The following is an 18,315-nucleotide window of genomic DNA, read 5'->3' on the forward strand; positions in this document are numbered from 1 at the left end:
TTCCTTTCTGAGCTCACTGCCAAGACCCTCATCCATACTCTTACCACATCTTGCCTAGACTACTGCGACCTGCTTCTCACTGGCTTTCCACTAAACCATTTCACTCCCATTCAATCTGTTCACAACTCTGATGCATGCTTCATATTCTTTTTTTTTTTTTCCATGAAAATTTTTATATAAAACCAAAGTAACAGAGGCAAAAAGCAGTACAAATACTAATAATATTACAGAGAAATATAAAATAAATACATTCATACATTAGATGTTTGCAGGTATTGTAGTAAAGGGGACCAACAAGAATTAGCAGAACGTATTTGTCCTTTACATTTGTAAAATGCTATTTCATATTTATGGTATTGTAAAACTAAGTTCCACCAATGTTGGATGTGAAGTAAGTTTGCAGATTTCCAGTGAGTTAGAATCAATTTCTGAGCAAGAATGAGTAATATATCAAACAATTTTCTTTGAGAATCTAATAAATCAATGTGTATGAAGTGAGATTTGAACATTACAATAGATAAAGATAATTGACAATCTAGATGAAACATAGATTTCATTGTGGACCATACTTCTTGCCAAAATGAATTCACATAAGAACATTCATATATCATATGAATTAATGAACCTTGATCTGTGTGACAGTTCCAACAAACATTAGAAGATAGGAGACCTGCAAGACATAACTTATGAGGGGTCCATAGAGCTTTATGATATAAGAAATACATAGATTGTATAGTACTAGCTGATGATAATGACCTCAGAGATTTTGACCAGAGCAATTCCCATGCCTTATTACCTAAGTGTTGTTCACAATCATTTTCCCATATGCCCATTAGCGTGTTATTAGGTAAATTGTCCCGGAAAAGGACTAACTTATATAGTTTAGACGCAGTGTGTCCTGTTGTCAAAAGGGCTGAGGCAAGAGTAGAAATAGACGGCTGAGCAGCAGTGATGTTTTGAAGGGAAACATTGTGTGAGATACAATGATGGAGCTGCATCCATTGGTAAAACGCAGAGGGCAATAAATCAAATTTAGTTTGAAGGGATAAGAAAGGAAGTAATTTAAAATTAACATCTACGATGTCTTTCAAGAAGAAGATTCCTTTGTCTATCCATTCCTTCCAGAGAAAAGGTTTTTTGTCTATAAGGATATTTGGATTATACCATAGAGATATATGCGGCGATGTAGCATATGAGTTTTCCAGGATGGAATCAAAGTCTAAGAGACATTGTATTGTCGAGTTCAATATAGGGTATATAGATGGATTACGTGTTGCTGTTAGACAGGCAGCTGGAGGTAGAGGAGATAATATTTGTTTTTCCACTTCAAGCCAGATAGATGAGTTATTTTCTTGATCAGAGAACCAATGTAAGCCTTGATGAGTGATAAAGGCTTTATGGTAAGTGCAGAAGTCAGGGAATTGGACTCCACCTGCTTCTTTTTTCAATTTAAGTTTTTTAAGTGCTATTCTGGGCTGCTTATTTTTCCAAAGAAAGGCTGATAAAAGGGAATCAATCTTTTTGTAAAAAGGTGGAGAAAAGAGACAAGGTATCATAAGTAGAATATAATTTATTTTGGGCATAAACATCATTTTTATTGTTTCCAACCTACCCCACCAGGAGAGGAATAGAGGGTGCCACGATTGAATTAAGGTTCTAACTAGTTGAAATATTCTCTGTGTATTGACTTCAATAGTTTCTAAAAGGGTTGGCGTAAGTTTAATGCCTAGATATTTCAGTTTGTTAGAAGTCCAAATCAAATTATGAGGTTGAACCATGGCTGAGGTTGCAAAATGATTTAAAGGAAGAGACTCTGTTTTATCTTGATTAAGTTTGTAGCCTGAGAAGGAGGAGTAATCAGCTATAGTACGAAGAAGTTCTGGAATCGAAGTTTCCGGGTTAGAGATGTATAGAAGAACATCATCTGCATATGCAGAGAGTTTAACTTCAGTTGAATTGCACCTTACACCAGATATATTCGGGTTTTGCCTAATTTGAATAAGTAATGGTTCCAGAGCGAGATTAAACAAATATGGGGAAAGAGGACAACCTTGCCTAGTTCCTCTATACAGGTGAAAAAAGGAGGAAAGAGAATTATTCGCTATTATTCGAGCTGATGGAGAAGAATAGAGAACTCTGATCATTTGAATGAAAGGAGATTGTGCTCCGAACCAGTCTAATATATGAAATAAATAGTTCCATTCAATTCTATCGAAAGCCTTCTCAGCATCAAGAGATAAGGCTATAACAGGATTTGGTGATTTGCTGGCTATGTGAGAGAGGTGAAAGAAAAGTCTGGAGTTATCCGCAATAAGTCGATTGGGCATAAAGTCAATTTGGTTAGGGTGAATTACTTTGTGAATAACCTTTTTTATTCTATTTGCCAATATTTTAGCATATATTTTATAGTCTACATTCAGTAACAAAATAGGCCTATAATTCTGTACTTTCAAATGATCTTTGTTAGGTTTTGGAATGACCGTAATGATTGCCTCATTAAAGCAACTGCGTTGAACTAAGTCTGGAGAGAGATACCGAAACATCTCAAGAAGATGATGTAAAAGATCTTTTTGGAAAATTTTATAAAATTCTACAGGGAGCCCATCAGCACCTGGTGATTTGTTGGAATTGAGTTGTTTCAGTGCAAGAAGGATTTCCTCTGCAGTTATAGAATGATTTAAGAGTATATTATCTGAATCAGACCAAACTGGTCTGTGTAGTTTTGAGAGAAAGGAATTTAGAGAGGATAAGTCGGTTGTGGTCTCAGAACGGTATAGATTTTGATAATATTCCTGAAAGACTTCTAGAATACCAGAATATGAAGTGATAGGAAGATCATTCTCATTGTGTATCACAGGAATCTGGAGTTTACATTGTTTCCGCTTCAAGTATGAGGACAACATTTTACCACTTTTGTTTCTTTCTGCGTAGTATTTGGCTTCACTGAGGAATATTTGCATCCCTGCTTGTTTGGAAATGAGACGATTATATTGATATTTGAGTTGACATAGGTCATTATATTGTTTGGGATCTTTTGTAGTGCTATATGAATGTTCCATATTCGAGATTTGTGCTTCTAAGTCTGTTATAGTAATTTTATCTGCTTTTGATTTATGAGAAGCAATAGAGATAAATTCCCCTCTCAACGCGGCTTTAAAGGCTTCCCACGTAATTAAAGGATCTGTATCAGATGTGACATTAGTAGTAAAGAAATCTTGAATAAATTTCTTAATACGATCTATTATTACATCATCTTCCAATAGAGAGAGTTGTAGTCTCCATGAAGGAGATCTAGGTGTAGGTGTTATATTCCATAAGAAAGTACCAGATACTAGCGAATGATCAGAGATGAGAATTGGGGAGATATATGTATTAAGTATGGAATTAAGGAAAGGAGGGGAAACAAAGATGTAATCCAGTCGGGAGAAACTATTATGTGGAATAGAGTGAAATGTATAGTCTATCAGAAGGGTGTTGTAATCTCCAGATATCTATTAACTGAAGTTGTGCGATAAGTGATTTAAAGGAGATATGAGATTTTTGCGGAGACATTTTGGATTTCGATTGTTTGTCTAAGTGAAGGTCTAGAGGGAGATTGAAATCCCCCGCCATAAGAATTGGAAGTGGTTCAAATGTTTGTATAGTAGTTAATAAATCAAGGAAAAATCCTGGAGAGTCACTGTTAGGTGCATATACATTTATCAAAAGAAATGGAACAGTGTGTATGGTGATCTGTAATATTATCCATCTACCATTGGTGTCAATATCCTGACTTAATATCCTGGGTTGTATAGACTTAGAAAATAGTATAGATACTCCACCCCTTCTACCCAACGAAGGGGAATCAATCCCAGAACCAATCCAGTTACATGCTTTAATCAAAGAGGATGTGGAAGGGAGATGTGTTTCTTGTAACATTATTATATCTGGTGATTTCTGTTTTAGGTGAATGAGAACCTTTTTTCTTTTTATAGGATTATTTAGCCCAATAACATTCCATGAGACAACAGAAACTGGTAATTGCTTATCTGAGGTCATAAGAGCTTGTTCCAAAGTATAGATCTAGAGTATGAATCTGGGAAACATAGAATACCATCTTAGTATCAAAGACGTACTGCCAAGTGCCAAAAGAAAGTACATGTATGTAAAACAAAAACTGAATTAGAACATGCAATATAGCAAAAAGGCGAAGAGGACCAACTTGGTCCAGCCAATCGTATGAAAAAAGAAGAATGGTGCCATTAAACTCAGAGTAACAAGGTTAAACATATCTCTCCTTTCAATGTGATACTATAATAGGATATCTACGAAGCAAGAAAATCATAGAAGTAGCAGAATAAGAGATCACTGAAAATTGTGCAATTTTACAAATAGTAAATATTTATGCAAAAAAAAAAAGAAAAAAAAGAAATGGGATTACTTCAATGAAACATAATGAATGTAAAATAAACTAGTAATCCTTATAGAAAAATCAAATCAGAAATTAACAGGTAAGTAAATTAGATTCTTTATAACGTATGGAATATACATAATTTTATTGTATTATTATGTTTAGTTTTTTATTATTAAATATATATATATATTTTTTTATATATAATTATTCCCTGTTCCCCCCATCTTTTCCCCGTTACCCTTTTTTTTTTTTTTTTGTGTTATTGTAGGATTTTATTATTTTTAAATTTAATTGTTGCCTATTTCTTATGTTTTCCCTCTTTATTTTCTTCTTATGCTTTCACATTATCTTGTGCATATAAATCCCCATGTTGAAACTCATACCCTTTTAAATCTTTCCTTTTAACCAAAGTGTACAACCATATCAAAGGTAAAAATCCTAAATGAAATGAAGTCAGGATAGACTTTTTTTTTTTTTCCCCCCTTTTTTCCCCCCCCTTTCCCTCTTTTCCCTTTTCTGCCTTTTGCCCTCCCCCTCAATCAATTTCCCCTTTTCCCTCCCTCTCCCTTTCCCATTCATGTATAGATCACACAGATTCAATATGAAAAAGTTATATATCTATAGCATAGATCATAATAGAAATTAAAAGAAGGGAAAGTATTTCAATAAAAAAAAAAAGGGGGATAATAATAAAATAATCAAAAAGACAGTGGTATGAGTTAAATAAGAAGAGAAAGGAAAAAGAAGCAAAATCATTGAAATATGAAGGCAAAGAAAGTGAAAAGCAGGTGTGGTCTTCTGTAGTCATCTTCAGTTCTCAGGAGTAGAAATTAGGCATGTAGATAAAGTATAATATATCAGGTAAACGATATGTCTTGTGACTGCAGACTATCCAGGAAAGATTGGAGACACTCTGGGGAAACAAATTGCTGGGTAGATTTATTGATTGTCAGATTCATCCGGAGGAGTAGAAATTAGGCATGTAGGTGAAGTATAGTAAAGAGTCATTAGGTGGAAGGTATGCCTTGTGATTGCAGGCTGTCCAGGAAAGAATGGAGTTACTCTGGGGAATCCAAATACTAGGTATAATTGTTGATTGTCACAGTCATCCGAAGGAGTAGAAATTAGATATGTAGATGAAGTATAATATATAATCATTAGGTGGACAACATGCCTTATAACTGCAGACTGTCTAGGAAAGATTAAAGCTGCTTTGGGGAATCAAAATGCTGGGTAGAGTTGTTGATTGTCACAGTCATCCAAAGGAGTAGAAATTAGGCATGTAGATGAAGTGTAGTATAAAATCATCAGGTGGATGACATGCCTTGTGACTGCAGGTTATCTAGGAAAGATTGGAGCTGCTCTGGGGAATCAAAATGCTGGGTAGAGTTATTAATTGTCACAATCATCCGAGCAGGGTATTGCAGTCCATAACGTGCTCCCATTGATTTAAGGCGTGTTCTCATGTCCAGAAATGACTTCCGTTTTCGCGCCGTTGTTTTCGCCAAATCCGGAACGATCAAAATTTTTTTATCTTCAAACTTCAAATCAGAGGTGGATCTTGCCGCTGTTAGAATTTGTAGAGCCTGAGGATAGCGCAATAGTTTTGCCACGATGGGTCTTGGTCGTGTGAATCCTTGTTTTAAAGAAGATGGCGTCCTGTGGGCTCGTTCAAATTGTAGAGGTGAGTCGAGTGGCAAATGTAGGATTTTCGGGAGTTGATCAGCCAGAAATTTAATGAGATCTGATCCTTCCGCACATTCCTGCAGACCAATAATTCTTATATTATTTCGCCGATTGCGATTGGAAAGATCCTCCAGCTCTTGATCCAACTTTTTAAAGCGTTGCTGCACACGTTCCTCAAACTGTGCCGAGGAAAGCGCCGCCATATCTGCTCTAGTCTCTAATGCCTCGACACGCGTTTTACAAGATTCGAAGGAGACTGAGAGTGAGTTTATCTCTCTACGCATCTCGCATGTTATATCATATTGTTTTGTTATGAGATCTTTTAAAGCGCGGATCTCATCTAACACGATGTCTGAAGAGTCTGTATGGTGTTTACTCACCGGCAGTTTTTCTGGCGACGGAGGATCATGTTTGGATCTTTTCGATCCCGACGTTTGTGCTGGTTGTAAATCTGTTTTACCAGATTTATTCACTGCCATCTCAGCTTTAAGATGGTATATTGATATACTTAATCTGTGAAAATTGTCACTTGCTCCGCTTCGATGATTTAGATTTTGAGGAGGAGAGAAGAGATTATGCGGCCACCTTGTTCTCCAGCTCAATAGCGCCCCCCATGCTTCATATTCTGGCAATGTTGCTATGCCCACATTATCCCTCTCCTCAAGTCACTTCAAAAGAACATAAGAGTAGCCTTACAAGATCAGACCAATTGGTCCATCAAGCCCAGTAGCCCATTCTCACGGTGGCCAATCCAGGTCACTAGTACCTGGCCCAAACCCAAGGAGTAGCAACATTCCATGCTACTGATCCAGGGCAAGCAGTGGCTTCCCCCATGTCTTTCTCAATAACAGACTATGGACATATCCTCCAAGAAATTATCCAAACCTTTCTTAAAACCAGCTATGTTATCCGCTCATACCACAAACTCTGGCAATGCGTTCCAGAGCTTAACTATTATGCGAGTGAAAAAATATTTCCTCCTATTGGTTTTAAAAGTATTTCAATGTAATTTCATAAAGTATACCCTAGCCTTTGTAATTTTTGATTGAGTGAAAAATCAATCCACTTGTACCCATTTTACTCCACTCAGGATTTTGGAGACTTCAATCATATCTCCCCTCAGCCTTCTCTTTTCCTTGCTGAAGAGCCCTAACCTTTTTAGTCTTTCCTCATATGAGAAGAGTTCCATACCATTTATCATCTTGGTCGCTCTTCTTTGAACCTTTTCTAGTGTCACTATGGGCTCCTTTTACGAAGCTGCATTAGCGGTTTAACGCACGTAATAGCGCGTGTTAATTTGCCAGCTGCGCTAGCCACTACCGCCTCCTCTTGAGCAGGCGGTAGTTTTTCGGCTAGCGCAGGGTAGTTAGCGTGCGCTAAAAATGTACATGCGATAAAGCAGCTTCGAAAAGGAACCCTATATCTTTCTTGAGATAAGGAGACCAGAATTGAACGCAATACTCCAGGTGAGGTCGCACTATGGAGCGATATAGAGGCATTATAATTTATTTATTTAAAAAATTTCTATACTGTTTAAAACTAAATAGTTTACATAATTTACATACATAATTTTAAAACAAAAACATGATAAAATAAACATACAAACAATCCTCAGAAATTATGTAATATAATATCTTTACTCTTGTTAATCATCCCTTTTTTAAATAATTCCTAGCATCTGTTGTGCAGAATTCAAAAGTTGTGCCTACACCGGTCCACTTTTGCACAGTTATTCTGTTCTTCCACTTGATATTCTGGTTGACAAAGGTGTTATCTCCAGCAAACAAATTGCAACTGAACTACCAATGTTTCTATTACTTCCTAATCCAGAGTCTGGCCACAATTTTGCCATTCTACCAATCATCCTATATGAGGTCATCTGACTCATTATCAACATCATTGTACCCTAATTACCTCTAACAACTGGGCCTTGCAGGTCTTCATTGAAGGAAATGCTTTCTGTTCGCAAGATACCTCCATACAGGCGTCCGAGAAAATTCTCTTTCAATGTTCAGCAGATCTTCCTTCTTCAGCAATAACTCTCAGGCCATCTGCAACTGATTTCCATTGACCAGTACCTCCTCATCAGAGGGGCCAGAGCTTCTATTCCAAATATTTTCTGATACCAAAGAAGACTGGAAGACTGTGCCCGTTTCCCAACCTCTGAGCCCTTAAGTTCTTAGTCCAACAAAAGTTTCACATGCTGTCCCAAGGCACTCTCTATCTCCTATTAGAGAAAGACAACTGGCTTTTCTCTCTGGATCTCAAAGAAGATTCCAGTCCACAGGAAGTACATCTGCTTTTAGTCAGGAACACAACAGATGCCTTTAAAATACACAATAATACGTCTGTAACAAATATACAAGAATAGATAAATATAGTGCAAAATATAGACAACAGATATAAATTCTCAAAATGGACACATTTTGATCACTAAATTGAAAATAAAATCATTTGTCCTACCTTTGTTGGCTGGTGATTTCATGAGTCTCTGGTTGCGCTTCCTTCTGACTGTGCATCCAATATTTCTTCCCTTCTTTCTGCCTCCTGCATGCTTCCTCTCCTCCAGACCTCATTCCATTCCCCAACCAACATCTCTCTCTGTCCCTCCATGAATCCAACTTTTTCTCTCTCTGTCTGCCCCTCCACTGAAGACACCGCTGCTGATTTCTCCCTGCCCCACCGTCAAAGCCGACCCTGCCACCCAACACACTCTATTTCCATCATCTGCTGCCTCCGCAACAGGAATGGGCCAGGCGTGTGCAGCGACTGCATATGGCCAGCCCAGAAGCCTTCCCCCAATGTCAATTCTGACGTCGGAGAGAAGGTTCTGGCCAAGGATTGGCTGGGACGAAACCTTCTCTCCAACGTCAGAATTGACATCGGGAAAAGGCTTGTGGGCTGGCCATGTGCATGTCAGGAGGGATGCCTACTGTGTGTGTTACTGATTTGTAACACACTCACACAACAGCTGCTTCCATTAAGAAATAAAGCAGACCCTGGTCTCCTTGACTGCTGGTTCAGCTGATCGCGCAGCGTAATCCCCTATCAGCTTATCTGGCAGCCACCCTGATTAGCTGAACCAGTAGGCAGGGAGATCAGGGGTTGTATTCTTTTGACAGGGCAGGCAAGAGGAGGAGCTGTGCTAGCGATTGCTCTTCTTAGCAAGCACCAGGCACAGTTCTTCCCCCTTTTACTGGCAATTATCTGAATAAATAACATGCATATAATTTGCATGCTATTGCACTGAGCATCGTTAGTAAAAGAAAAATTGCTCCCACTATGGTATTTTTTACCATGGTGTCAGAGCTTTGTGAATCTGGGCCTTTGTGCATCTGGGTCTAAAAGTCAAAACTAAAGATGCAAACAAACAAAAAGAATTGAAGAACAATGCACTGAAATCTATGAGTAAAAAGCATGGTGAAAATTTAAACCTGATCTAATAGCAATTTTTAAGCCAATATTATTCAGTCATTATTTCACATGATCTGACCTTTTTTTTTTTTTAAAGCATAGAAACCTTGGCAGATGTATTTTGAATAAGTTGCAAACACTTTAACTAATCAAGGGGAACCCCTGCAAAGATCAATTTATCATAGTCAAACTGGTTAAAAATAAGAGCATGTAATAATATTTTAAGCACCCAAGAGTCAATACAGGCAGTTCTCGAGTTACAGATGCCTGACTTAAGAACGCATTTGCGGCTGCATTTGATTTCACTGAGCAGTATTTCCAGTGGCATAGACTCCTAAACCTCTCCTGTAGCAGATTCAAGAATGATGCATGGCCACATTTAGAACAATGCGTGGTTGTGCATGCTGTACCTTAGAGTGAACACTAGTAGGGACAGTTGGCCCTTTTGTCAGCTGGGAGCAGAGGTAAGCAGCAAGAATCTTAAAATCTACAAGTTCTGAGTTACATACAAATCCAACTTAAGAACAGCTTTAAAAACATAACTCGTTCTTAAACTGATGACTGCCTCTACATGATTTAAGCCAGGGATGCCCACACTTTTTGGGCTTGCGAGCTACTTTTAAAATGACTAAGTCAAAATGATCTACCAACAAAAATTTTTTTAAAAAAACACAAAGCACACTGTACGCAGAGAAAATGTTAATTATCATTCCTATTCCGGGGTTTTTTTCAAAGGCAGATGACTCTATGCACTGTCACTCTATGCACTGTAACAACCATACAAAAATAGACAAATATAACTCCCTCCCTTTTTACTAAACTGCGATAGCAGTTTTTAGCGCAGGGAGCTGCGCTGCTCTCGATGCTCATAGGCTCCCTGTGCTAAAAAACGCTATTTGCGGTTTAGTAAAAGGGGGGCCATAGTGCAAAATATAGACATCAGATATAAATTCTCAAAACATTTTGATCACTAAATGAAAATAAAATCATTTTTCCTACCTTTGTAGTCTAGTGATTTCATGTCTCTGGTTGCACTTCCTTCTTCTGACTGTGCATTCAATATTTCTTCCCTTCTTTCAGTCTCCTGTATGCTTCCTCTCCTCCAGACCTCATTCCCTCCCCCAACTTTTTCTTCCTCTCTCCCTGCCCTATCCCCTTTCTTTCTCCCTGCCTTCCTTTCTTTTTTTCTCTCTCCATGCCCCTTTCTTTCCTTCTGTTTCCCTTCTTTCCTTCTGTCTACCTGCCTGCCCCCTTTCTTTCTCCCTGCCCTCCCCCCAAGCCACTGCTGCCGCCATCAGTGAACAGGCCCCCAAGCCACTGCCGCCCGAAGCTCTCCCTGCAGAAGTGTCGGGCTGACCAGCATTCCTTTCCCCAGTGTCAATTCTGCCATCGGAGAGGAAGTTCCGGGCCAGCCAGGCAGCAATTGGCTGGACCGGAACTTCCTCTCCGACGGCAGAATTGACGTCGGGGGGAGGAAGGCTGATCAGCCAGGTAGATTGTGAAGGCAATGCGAGTCTATCACTGAGCCCTGGATGGGCTCCACGATCGTCTCGCTTTGCCTTCACGATCTACCAGTCGATCGTAATTGAAGTATTGGGTACCCCTGATTTAAGCAATCTAATCCTTCTAAGGGCAGCAAATGATTTCTTAAGAATGAAAAGTTCACTTTTGATCTTAAACCATTAGTGAAGGTGATAGCAGACTGCTTAGCGAAATCATGCTGATTCTTATTTGAGATGAACAAGTTTGGCAGGGGACAGCATCAAGCTGTCATTATCTGCCAAATTTTAGCTTCCTTAGGGAATTGTAGGCGGGTATATTTTCTTATTCATATAGGCCCAGATTCACTAAAGATAGGGAGTCAATTGCTGTTGGCTGATTCCTGGCCGATTTAACACGATAGCGATTGATTCACTATCTTCTTTGCATGCAAATGATTTACACAGAGGTGCAAATCATTTGCATGCAAACTCCCGACTCAAAAGCAATTGAGTCGGGACAGAGCCCTGACAGTAGTGACAGGAGAAGCAGCCTCCTGTCACAGCTGTCAGGGCTTCTGTCGAGAGGTTTTTTTTTCTTTAAATCGGGCAGATATTTTGCGTGTATTATACACGCACAATATCAGACCAAAAAACCACCACACCAACCCCTCCCGACAAGTGCCCCTTCCCCCTCCCCCCTGAACTCACCAAAAAGTGACCCCCACCACGCCGCTGCCCGCTGCCGCTGCTTTCAAATTATGACAGAAGGGATTCCCACTCCCTTCTGCCATCTGGCCCACTTCTGACTTCCCCCCTTCCTCCCCAAAAAAAACAAACGGCAATAGGGATGCCAACTCCCTTCTGCCACCAGATGTTCCCTCCCCGTTTACACCCCCCCGTACCTGTAACGGTGGCAGGAGAGAGTCGACATCCCTCCTGCCGTTTTTTTTTTGGAGGGGGAAGTTGGGAGTGGGACCGATGGCAGGAGGGAGTGGGAATCCCTCTTGTCTATTTGGTAGTGGCAACGGAGGCGGGCATCTGTGCGGGAGGAGGCACTTTTTTGTCAGGTTAAAACCACAGGATCGCAATGCACTTTTTGCAGAATATATAAAAAAGGAATTTTGGTTGTTTTATATGTGGTTGTAAGGGCGGAAGAGGGCAGGAGAGTCGGCAAGGATAGTAAGGGACTGGTCCTCAGCAGTCACTTCTTTTCGATCGGCAAACCTAATCGGTGTTTTTGTGAATCGATGGCTTTCTACTTTTGCATGCCATTTCCCCTCATTTGCAGGGGTGGATCGGATCGGGTAGGAGATTTGATTGGTAGCAGTTTAGTGAATCGGGTCGGGGAACAATCGCAAAACCAGTAAAACTGGTTTTGCGATTGTTGGGACAGGATCGGAGGGTTTAGTGAAACTAGACCATAAAATTCCTGCCTTTTTGGTTAGATAGCTAACCAGAATCTGTATCCAATGGATATAAGAATACTTACAGCATCCACAAAATTTACCACAGACTTTGCAAAGTTGTTTGTATATGCATGAGAGGAACGATGTTTCTTGTACTGAAAATAAAGAAAAATAAAGATATCCAAATCAATGAGTTTTTAGCAACAAAACATTTAGTTTGAAAGAATACAAAAGGAAAGTATTTTTTCTGCATTGGCAAACCAAGCAATTACAAAACACAGAACTTTCAAGATTAGCCAGTGAGTAATATATAGGTACCCAACTTTCAAAGACTTTAGCATTTTACATTATCAGAGCTGGGAGTAGGGTCAGAAGCAGTTGGGGATGATTTTCCACTCCTCTGATACAGCAGTAAGGTGGGATGAGCAGAAATTATCTGGAGTTACAGAAAATGTAAGGCTGCAGGACAGGAAGGAAGTGGAAAGAGGTTTTTATTCAGTGATCAGACCTAGATCCTTTTAAAGCCCAGATTCACTAAAGATAGCGAATCAATCGCTGTTGGCCAATTTTTAAACAGCATTTGATTCACTTTCTTTTTTGCATGCAAATGACTTGCACGGAGGTACAAATCATTTGCATGCAAATTCCCCGACTCAATCTCTCAGTGAGCGATTGAGTCGGGGCAGAGCCCTGACAGTAAGGGCACAGATATTTTGCATGTATTACACAAGCATAATATCTGCCTATTAGAAAAAAATCCCCCACTGCTGCCAACGCCCCCCCGACATACACCTCAAGACAAACACGCCAAGACAAACGCATCCCCTGACAAACACGGTCCTGCGGTCCCGAGAAAAAGGCAAGAGGGATGCCCACTCCCTCCTGCCATAGGGCCTAGCTCCCCGAACCCCCCCCAAATAAAACAAAACAAAATGGCAGAAGGCAAATACCTCCCACCACCACTGAGAAAACCCTGCAGGAGGGATGCCCACTCCTCCCTGCCATCAGCTTCCCCCATCGCACTGTGGGTCTTAGGCCCCGCCCCAGTGCATCATGTGATGCACAGGGAGGGGCCTAAGGCCCTGATTAGTTCAGGCACCTCAGGCTCCTCCCTTGGGAGGAGCCCAAGGCACCTGAGCCAATCAGTGACTTCCTTAGGTAGGAGCCTAAGGAAGTCACTGATTGGCCATTTGTTTTGGCCAATCAGGGACTTCCTTAGGCTCCTACCTAAGGAAGTTACTGATTGGCTCAGGCACCTTGGGCTCCTCCGCCTGAGCCAATCAGGGCCTTAGGCTCCTCCCCATGCATCACATGATGCACCAGGGCAGGGCCTAAGGCTCACAGTGTGACGAAGGAGCAGGAGGCACCCTTCCTGCTCCCAACGTGAAGGTAAAGGAGGGGGAGGCACGTTTGTCAGGTGCCACATTTGTCTCGGTGTGTTTGTCTCGGAGGGAGGCCGTTGGCAGCAGTGGGTTTTATTTTTTTCATTTTTTTAAATGGGTAGATATTTTGTTTCTGTAATACACTCAAAATATCTGTGCCATTAAAAAACATGAAAAAAAACCCCAAAAACCCAGCAGACCTGTCGGTAACACAGTTACCAACAGGTCTGCAGCAGTCAGGTTTTAGGATAGTAAAACCCATTTCAAAATAGCCAAGGAATTGTTAGTGAATCAATCGCTTGGCTATTTTGCATGGGATTTTACTAATTTGCATGGATGGATTGGAGAGGAGAGCAGATTCATTGGAGAGCAGTTTAGTAAATCAAGTCGGGGAACACGAACGACTGATTTTGCGACCATCGTTACAGGATCGGTAAATTTAGTGAATCTAGGCCTAAGTTTGCCTATCAGAATGGGGGGAGGAGAATTTATCAATGGGTGCTAAGTGATTTAGCGTACACTAACGATTATCACACACTTAATGCTAAGATGCCCATTATATTCTTATGGGTGTCTGAATTTAGTGCATGCTAAATCAATAGCGCTCAATGATGAATTTCCCCCATGGTGTCAGATAATAAGCTGCTAATCACCACAATTGCTCAGGTTCTTTTAAGGCTAAACCTCTTACTTGCAAAGAAAAAAACTAGGTTGATGGAAGCCAGAACATTTCACCACATGTGTGTGGGAAGGAGTGGAGAGAGAGAGTAGGCCATTGTAACAGAAGCTTGCAACACACTCCACTCTCCCCATGCCATGCAAGGGGATGGAAGAGCCTGACACTGCCTTCAAGAGCCTGACACTGTCTTCAAGAGCCAGCATTTATTGCTGTATATGAAGGGGAAGGAAGAGTAGGCCATTGCAGCTGTGGGGGCTGGCACCACACCTCTATCCAGAAGAGGAGGGGCAGAGCAATACAACAATTAAGATGTGAAAGAATGAGTGATGGGAAAAATTATGGGGCATGAAAACAGTTGGGGAGAGCTAAGGGAGTGAAAAAAGTATGAGATCCAGCTGGTACTGTGGAAGATGGGTGAGAGAAGATTAAACAGGATCTTGGAAGAGAGGTGAGCAAGGAGCAGGAACCTTTCTCCCCCTTCTGCTCTTCATGGCTACCCTTATCACTTTCTGATTTGGTACCTTGGGCTAGATTCACTAAACCTTCTGATCGCAAAACCAATTTTACTGGTTTTGCGATCGTTCGCCAACCCCGACCAGATTCACTAAACTGCTGCCCGATCAATCTCCTACCCGATCCGATCCACCCATGCAAATGAGGGAAAATGACATGCAAAAGTAGGAAGCCATTAATTCACTAAGCAGAAGAAACACCAATTGGGTTTGCCAATCCGAAAAGAAGTGACTGCTGAGGACCAGTCGCTTACTATCCTTGCTGACTCTCCTGCCCTCGTCCACCATGTAATATCAGTATCGAGGTTACAACCCCATATAAAACAACCATCAAAATTTTTTAAAAACTGAAAATGTCTTTACATATGCGAAAAATTCCTTTTTTATATATTCTATAAAAAGCGCATTGTGAGCTCATGGTTTTAACCCGCGGGTCAAAAGCGTATTCTGTTCGATCTGGCTACACAAAAATAATTCACTGTGTCAGTCACAAATCATTCCTTTTAAAAAAATGTCCAACTCGTAGGGCCAGCAAAAGTAAATTGCAGCCACCCCTCCCCTTTCCTTTTGAGCTTGCTTGTGCTTTGCTGCTAATGATGCGTGGGAATAAACCCCACCCACTAACTACGTAGTAAGGATGAAGAGCTAGTGCATGCATAAATTGCATCAATAAACAACAAGGATATTCTGTGCATGCGTTTCGATCTCTCTTACAGTGATCAGTGGGATCGCTTTAGAGCGTGCGTCCAATCAGATCATTTGCATGTAGAATCTGTAGTGAATCGGTCGCTCGGCAAAACTTAGCCAAGAATCGCTCAACAACGATCCAGATTGGTAAGTTTAGTGAATCTAGGCCCTTGTATTTTTAGAAAAATCACCAATCTTTACTGATTAACATACACACTGTTTACTTTTCACCCCTGCCATCTTTTGGCAAGAAAACTACACTCTTCCTACGAGCAAGTGCTCTGGAACAAAAAAGAAGAAAAATTAAACAAGAAATTTTTAACAAAACTCTTGGATTGCAGTTATAGGGAAAGCTACTTATTAGCACAAGAAACCCACCTTGTTCATCACAGAAGCCTCAACGTATTAATTGCTGCATTAAACAGTTGTGCTAAGCTTGTGTCAGAGGGTTCCAACCATGATTCTGTAATAGCACATACATCCAAAGTAGTTAATTCTCTTTCCCTGATTTCTGTCAAACTAGTCCAGACTTATGAGTTAAGGAGGGTCCCTTATTAGCAAATAAGAGTCAGAGACTTGATTCTGATGACTTCACCAATCTAAGGAGCACAGATGTAGCCAGCCCTCTGATTTTGGGGGGTGCCCAGAAGTGGATGGGGGTGGGTGGGGGGGGGGTGGGGGGTATTCCCTCTTCCTCCCTGTGACAAACCTACTGCATTCCCGAGGTTTGTCACAGGGAAATGTAGGAAAGTATACAAACCCCGGTGCAGGTCAGGGCCCAAGATAATAGGTTAGCTGACTACCCTGTGAGTGATGAAGAAGAAATGGAAATAGAACAGGAAAGCTTTGACTTAACTAGGGCAGTCCCAAAGCCAGGCAAAAATAATGTGACCATTTATTTTTTTCATCAAAACAGGACATCTATTAATATTCAATCCCGCCCCCAATCCCGCCCTAGCCCCGTCCCAATTTATTCCATTCATTTTCATGTACACACAATATCTTATTAATTCATAATGGCAAACATAAAATATTTAAAAAACCCACAAAGCACACTGTATGCAGAGAAAATGTTAATTATCATTTACGAGTTTCAGGGTTTTTTCAAAGATGTCAAGGCAGATTACTTTAAAATATGCAATGTCCAAACGAGAAAAACATCAAGTACAAAATTCAAGGGTTCATGTAAAGAACAGACAAAAATAAACAAATCCCCAACCTATCATCTCCCATGCAGATCCAATTTTGAATGAAACCCTCCCCCCACACTTTGTATCTTCTCATATGCACTGATCCTTCAATAAAAATATTTTCAAAAAAAAAAAAAAAAATGCAATGTCATCTCAGCAACTATAGAAAAATAGACAAATATAGTGCAAAATACAGACAGCAGATATAAATTCTCAAAACAGACACATTTTGATCACTGAATTGATAATAAAATCATTTTTCCTATCTTTGTTATCTGGTGATTTCATGAGTCTCTGGTTGCACTTCCTTCTGACTGTGCATCCAATATTTATTTCTTTTGCATTCAACATTTCTTTCACAATCCAGCCCCATCCCCTTTGGGTCCAGGTCTATCTCTCTTTTCCCTCTGTTACCCTTCCCAGATTCAGTATCAGTTCTCCTTTCTACCTTTGTTCCAGGTCTCCCTCTCTCCCCCCCCTCTGTCTTTCCCCTTTCGTTCAAGCCTTTTTCTCTGTAGTCTTTCTAATGTGCTTACAACCCCCCCTTTCTCTGCCTCTTTCTCTCCTTCTTTCCTTCCTCCCTCCTTCCCTCCCAGCAAATTTTAGAATATCTCTTTCCTCCTTTTTTTCCCCTCAGATCTAGTATCTGTCTCCTTCACTTTTCCTCCTCCCAGGTCTGGTATCTGTCTCCTCTCCTTCCCCCCTGCTCTGGTATCTCTCTCCCTGCTCCCTTCCTACTGTTCTTCCCTGGTCTTCCTTCTCAATTTATTTTCTGCCTCTGTCTAAATTCTTTTTTACTATTCAGTCCTCAATTTCCCTCTTTCACTGTGTCTACCTATAGCTTGCCACCTCTTTCCCTCACCCCTTCCAGTAACTAACTCTATCCTTTTCCCTCAATCCTGCATGTGCCCTTTTTTCTTTCTCCTCTCCACTTCCTTCCAGCATCTGCTCCCTCTGTCCCTCACACTTCCATTCAGCAGCTGTCCCTCCTCTCTCCCACACTTCTATTCAGTGTCAGTTTTCCTCTCTCTACCCCTTCCATCTACTGTTCACCCTCTATCTTGCCCCTTCCATTCACTGCCCTCTGTGCTCTTTCCATCCAGTTGTCTGCCCTCTCTCTCTCTCTTCCATATGGCATCTTCCCTCTTTCTATGCTCCTTCCATAAACTATCTATCCCGTGCCCCTTCTATCCTTTGTACATGATTGATTTCAGCTCTGTCACATCTCCGTTTTTCTCTCTCTGTCACCAACCACTCCCCTAAGCTCTGGCATCTCTCTCTTCTCCTTTCTTTCCTTCCCACCCCACGGTCTGGCATCATCCCTTCCCTGATTCCCGGCATCTCTCTCATTTCCTTTTCTTCCATCTCTACCTCCCCCTCCATGCTCTGACATCTCCTCCTTCCTTTCTCCCTTCTTTTTCCCTTGGTCTGGCATACCTTTCTCCTTCCCTTCATGCCCTGGCATCTCTTTTTCCCTCCAAACCG

The 18,315-nt window shown here is 40.8% G+C and overlaps 1 protein-coding gene across 1 annotated transcript in view; it reads right to left on the reverse strand.

Moving 5' to 3' along the window:
* Positions 1-18,315, reverse strand: part of ADAM23 (ADAM metallopeptidase domain 23) — a 727,231-nt gene that overhangs the window by 319,007 nt on the left and 389,909 nt on the right. Inside the window, 1 exon segment of the mRNA XM_033945744.1 lies at positions 12,464-12,535. Within this exon segment, the coding sequence (XP_033801635.1) occupies positions 12,464-12,535 (72 nt within the window).

This window comes from Geotrypetes seraphini, chromosome 5 (assembly GCF_902459505.1).
Source record: "Geotrypetes seraphini chromosome 5, aGeoSer1.1, whole genome shotgun sequence".
NCBI classification, from domain to species: Eukaryota; Metazoa; Chordata; class Amphibia; order Gymnophiona; family Dermophiidae; genus Geotrypetes; species Geotrypetes seraphini.